Raw genomic sequence first — 5,739 nt, forward strand, 5'->3', positions numbered from 1 at the left:
TGTACTGGCTGGCGCCCAGCGAGGCGCCAACTCTGGTGAGCCTGTGGGTTCCTCGGGGGACAGACGCCAGGACGCCCGGGGTCTGGGAGGGGAGAGGGTTGGACATGGTCAGAGACAGGATAAGGACGTCCTCAGGGACTCCACCCCCGACGATTCTGGACGTGGACGTGGAAGCAGACGCCCAGGGGTCTCCGAGCAGGGAAGGGCCAGACGCGTGAGGGACCTGGTGTGGGGGTGGAGAGGGACCTGTGGACCCCTGGGCCACCGACGCAGTGTCCAACAGACGGACGGAGACTCGAACCTATGGAACCCTGAGGAGATTCTGACTCCATCTCCCCGCCCAGCGCGGAGAGGAATCCGCGGCTGCAAGACAAAACCAAGGAGAGAGGAAGGCTGGCAGCGGACCGGTGTACCCACATCATGACCAGCTACCGCCACCACTCGGGATACTTTGCGGACGATGAGGCCGGGCACATCACGCACCGGGCCCGGGTAAGTGCGCCCCGCAGGGCCTGGCTCTAGGGCCCGACCCCATGATGTTCCTCACCAGCTTCGGGATCCCAGATCACAACATCCCTTTCTCATTGGGCCCCTTAATGACGTCCTTATCTCCTTGACCACTGCTCTGACCCTAGTCACCCTCAGTTTCATCCTGTGTCCCCATGACTTCCAGAGGCCTGGGAGGAGCTTAATAGACCCGGCCGGAGTGGGATCATGGAGTCTACTCAGGGCTTAGGACTCAAGTTGCAGAAGTAGCTGTGGGGTGTGCAGGGTTCAGGACCTCAGGGGGTCTGTGCAGCCCAGCAGTGGAACAGGGCTGGCCTGCTCTACAGACAGATGAGGAGCCCAAGTGGGACTCAGAGGGGGTTTGTGATCACCCATTCACACCCTGTGTGAGGGCAGAAGTGGGCCTTCAGATTTCCAGGCCAGGGCTTGTGTACGTGAAATGTACAGGTCAGGGAAGCTCAGAGCAATCCTAAATAGACCCCACTTTGCAGAAGAGGAAACTTGATCTCAAGATGGGCCATTGTGCACATAGTTACACAGCCTGAAGGTGGCAGAATCAGGATCTAAACACAGGGCTACCTGACTCCAAAACACAGTTCCTTCCGCTGCCCACTCTCCACCTAGCTCCTGGTTCTTTAGGAGGACCCCAGGGATCCCTCCTCCTCTGGGGCATTCCTGCCCACTGTGACATGCCTGTCTGCTAGGTGCAGCCACCTAAGAAGCCAGTGTTCCCGGAAATGGGGCAGACCTCCAAGCTGGGCCGCATGCCACACCCGCCAACAATGTGTGGTCCCTCGGGCAGCTCAGGGCCTCGCAGCCATCGAAGAAACTCGAGGGGCCCTCCACCGTTTGGTAGCTTCCTGGATTTTCTTGTCGAGGGCCAGGTGCTGGACAGCCTGCAGAGGGTGGTGGAGGAAGCAACTGAGCGCATGGCTACCATGAAGACAGAGACTGGGGTGCCCCTGGTGGAGGTGCAGGATCCAGTGGAGGTGCCGAGGGGTGGGCGGCGGGTGCGTGCCCGGCCTAGCCTCAGTACTGTGCACCGGCACCATGTCCGGCCCAACCTCTGTGTTGGGCACCCCAACAACTACCCATCCTGCTCCAGCTCCCTGTCCGACTCACATAGCAGTATCACAGCTGGCTGCCAGGACAGCAACCTGGGCTACCCGGGCTTGGGCCCACTGCCACCCATAAGGGACAAATTTCTGCAGGAGAAGAGCCTCAAACGGCTGCTGCAGCTGGAGAACAGAGGGGTGAGATGTGGGGCCATGGCCTGGGGTAGGTAGGATGGAGCTTAGCCCAGAGCCCAGGGTCATGCCTGGCTTGGCTGTTCCTGGACACCTCTGAGAATCCCCCTCTCTCTGTAGAAACGCCTGGGGCAATTCTGCTCCCAGAGAGACTCCCTGCTGTGGGATTCGCTGGCCTCAAGCTTGGGCACAACCGAAGCATCAGAGCCGGGGCTTGGAGAGAGAGAGCTGACCTTCCTCAAGAGAGAGTTCAACAAGGAGATCAAGTCCTTGCTGAGCCAGCCAGAGTCCTTCAACCTGCCTGGCTACTCTTCGCTCCATGAGCCCCATCGGACCCTAGACCTCCTGGCCAAGCACCAACTCTTCCCTGCCCTGCAGAGTGTAGTCAGCCAGGCTGTGGACAAGCTCAGTTGTGCTGTCTGCCAGAATGGCTGCCCTCTCTTCCCATCAGAATGGGAGCCCAATTCAGAAGACACGCCAGGCTCTAAGCTGGCCACACCTGCTGAAGGGGAGGAGTCCTTTGATGATACGGCCCCCACCACAACCTCCAGTGTCAAGATGGGTGGAAGAAAGAACACAAAGTCCAGAACACGGGGCAAGCTGAAGGAAGATGGTTCCTCCATGTCTAATGCCCAAGGGACCACCAGATTTAGGCTCCAGGTGATACCCAGAGAAGAGCCCAAGGTTCCCTCACCCCATCCCAGGCAGGAGGCACCTGACCATGACCCCAAAGAACAGAGACCACCCATGTTTTTTCCTGGGCCCCTGAACTCCAGCCAAAGGGCCAACCCTGGTGGAGCCTACACTTCACCCTGCCCTCCCCCAGGATCAAGGTGGAAGTGTCCAGCCAGACCCACCTCACCCAAGTCACAGCTCCTCTGCATGCCTCCCCCTGCCCTTTTTCCTCCCACCACTTCCCTGTGTCCTCACCACTTGCCTCCTTGGTAAGGAAGTTCTCCCCATCACTCCACTGTGTCCGGAGACAACCTCTTTAAGCGTGGGGCTGGGGGGTTTAGGGACAAGTTTGCAAGGGAGAGGCCCCTTCAGCCACCATTCCTAGCAGCCACTGTCACTGGCAGGTGCCCATGGTTTAGGTCTCTTGCCCAGTACTATGGAAACCACCTGAGCAGGGGACAGGCTGATGGGGACTAGGAACCCTGGCCTAGTTACTGCCAGTGTTGTCAAAGATGAATAAAGGCTATTTTTAATTCTGGGTATTTTTTTAACATTTGCATGTGAATCTCAGGCCCTCCATGTGGGGAGGGTCCTGTTCCTTGTGGACAGCAGCCTGAGGCCAGAGTGGGGCCCTGAATCCTAGGTCTAGTACCTTCTGGTCCTGCTGCCTAGAACAGGGCTTCAGTGTATCTGCGCTGATGACAGGGAGTTGACCAGGAAGGGTATGGGGAAGATGTAGGTGGCTTCACCCTGGTGGGTCTCCAGCACAGCCCCAGACCCTCTCTTATCCATCAAGACCCAGGCATACTTCCCTCCTCTGAACCTTGGCCTGGGCAAGACCTGCTGGAACCTAGATTGTCCAGGCTCCAGTTTGGCTGGCAATGTGACTAGTCACCAGCTTTGTCTTGGGCCTGACTGGTGTGGCTGGTGTGATAAGTGTGATAAGTGTGAGGGTTGGCCCACATGCAGGACCTGTACTCAGCTGTTGAGCAGGACAGCAGAGCAGATGTGTCAAGGCCATACCCTTAGTGTGACAGGCATGGTGTCCATGTGGGTGACATTTAGGGTACTCTGGGTGTGAGGGGAATCCCAGGGCAGCAAGAGTGGCATGACTTGTCTCCCTTTCCCTCCCTGGCTGCTGCACAGAGCCCCAATTACATGAAGAAGATGACACTGCCCTCCATCTCCTCCAAGTCCACGTCCCACCTCTCCACCCCCTGGTTAGAGGAGCTTGTCAACGATTTGATGGATCAGGCTGTCTCCTTGCTTGTCTGCAAGTACAAGTTTGAGAGGAACCTCAACAAGCGGCTGGGCCTTATCTCCTTCCCCATCACCGAGACCCTCCTGGACCTCTTGCTGGGCTTCAAGAAAGTGAAAGGCTCCCATATCTGCCTGTCCTCAGAGGTCAACTGGAACTGCCTGCTGCAAAAGCTGGAGGAGGCCCAATGGGCCCGGCAGATATCTCTGCAGGCCTCCAAGCATGGCATCCCCCAGCACAGCACCTCCCAGCACACTGTCTCCCACCAGGACACCAGCAACCAAGATACCTCCCAGCACAGCACAGAGGCCCCCTCCATGTCGTCCACGCCAGCCATTGTCACGGATCAGAAGGTGGCCGAGGAGCCCTCCCTCCACTCTGAATTGCCAGGTCCCGAGCTTCCCACCCCTCAGGAGAAAAGTACAGCTGAGGAGCAAGAGCCCGTGAACGTGTTGGAGCCCACGCTCTCCACATGCTACAGCACTGACGGCTCTCACCAGTCTGAGCAAGCAGTGGACGTGGGGGAGAGCCAGAGCAGTGAGGATGCGGAGGAAGATGACAAGGACCAGAGTGAGGACAAGGACTACGAAAGTTTGGGGGGATGATCGTGAGACCCACGGCACCCCGAGCCTCAAGTGTAGGCAGAGATCAGCCACTCCTTAGATGGCCCTGGAGATTCTCCAAGGCCCCCCTAAGCTGAACCAAGCTCCGGATCCCCTACTCTTTCTCCTGCCCCAGGGAAATGCTGCCCCCCAGCCAGCCCCTGCCCTGAGCAGAGGCTGGAATGGGCTAAATGCCCACAAGAAGCTCTGCTTGGCTTCTCGAGAGAGCCAACAGGAAAAATAAAGCTTCTGTTGATGGAGCACAGCTTTCTTGTCTGGAGGTTTCAGCCTCCCGTTCACGCATCTGCTCACCTGTCCTTGGACAGCACCTCCAGCGGGCCAGGCCTGGCCGCAGCTGGCTTTCATGACAGCTGGCAGTGCTCTGACCCTGTGACCGCACGTGCTCTGTTGAACACACATCCCTGTTCGTGGGTTTCTGTACTCCAGTCTGCAGCTTCCTGGCTCTTCAGGCCTCGCTGGGTCATTGGTGCTCCTACATCACAACTCCTGTGCATCACGGCTTCTGCTTCCAGAGGGCTGCTCCTCTGCCAGGGCAGCTCCCTCCTCCCTGTGACATGCCACACCCTCACATTCTGACTGAGGAACCACCCTTTCCTGCTGTTCCACAGCCACCTGTCTTCGTAATTTGTATTTCCTACCTTCAACTCCTGAATCTGGGGGTTCTATGCCAAGCCACATGGGGGCTGCTATTTGGTTAAGCTGTGGACTGACTGCCCAAGTTGGCCACATGACTACCCTTATTTTAGTGGTGCTGGGCAGAGCTACTTTCTCCAGAAGGGTCTGTAGGCCCAGCAGATCTCATCTCCAAGGTTCTCCTGGGGCTTCTGGCTTTCCTGTGCCACCAGTTCAGCACCCTCCTTCCCTCTGCCTTCTTAGGGCAGCCTGTTTGTGCCCCTGTTCAGGCATCTTTGCCCAGGGACCAGCGCAACCTCTCCCCTCACCACCCTTTTTCCATGGTTGAGAGAACACGTGAAGATGCTCCACGCTGCCTCACCATGCAGGAGGTGTCTCACGCCTCCCCCTGGAGCCCACCTGGGTGCAGAGAGGCCTGGCCTGCTCAACCCAGCCTGACCATGGTCAGTGGTCCCCGGGTAAGGACACAGCAACTGTAGAGCTTCCTCTGGAGCTGGGAGGGAGGACCTTCCGCACAACAACCCACATCTTACAACTTCGGGAGAAGAGCTTACTCCACTGCCAGTCAGAGGGACCAGAGTCCTAAGGTCGGGGGGTGGGTCAAGGACCCATTTTTCCACAGAGCTCTTTTGGTAGGATCTTTTAGGGAACACGTTCAGCCCATAAGACCTATTCCCTGAGGCCACCCACTACCACCACCACCATAGTGTGGGGCCACAACCTCCAGTCCAAGCTAGGCCAGTAAGGTTCTTTCCCAGGAGACTGCAATGGGGATGCAGTGAGAGGCTCTGGTTCA

General features: G+C 57.9%; 1 protein-coding gene across 1 annotated transcript; it reads left to right on the forward strand.

Moving 5' to 3' along the window:
* On the forward strand, positions 1–5,739 carry CCDC116 (coiled-coil domain containing 116). The gene is made up of 4 exons (XM_087828817.1): positions 1–492; positions 1,212–1,760; positions 1,875–2,438; positions 3,576–5,739. The coding sequence occupies exons 1-4, from the start codon at positions 421–423 to the stop codon at positions 4,290–4,292; spliced, it is 1,902 nt and encodes a 633-aa protein (XP_087684943.1). The 5' UTR covers positions 1–420; the 3' UTR covers positions 4,293–5,739.

This window comes from Miniopterus natalensis, chromosome 20 (genome assembly GCF_054644295.1).
Source record: "Miniopterus natalensis isolate mMinNat1 chromosome 20, mMinNat1.hap1, whole genome shotgun sequence".
NCBI classification, from domain to species: Eukaryota; Metazoa; Chordata; class Mammalia; order Chiroptera; family Miniopteridae; genus Miniopterus; species Miniopterus natalensis.

Excerpts from the sequence above, each read along its gene's own strand:
- CCDC116 (XM_087828817.1), top strand. The coding sequence starts at position 421 with ATGACCAGCTACCGCCACCACTCGGGATACTTTGCGGACGATGAGGCC. Across the intron at positions 493-1,211 it reads ACATCACGCACCGGGCCCGG|GTGCAGCCACCTAAGAAGCC; the intron begins GTAAGTGCGCCC and ends CCTGTCTGCTAG. Across the intron at positions 1,761-1,874 it reads TGCAGCTGGAGAACAGAGGG|AAACGCCTGGGGCAATTCTG; the intron begins GTGAGATGTGGG and ends CTCTCTCTGTAG.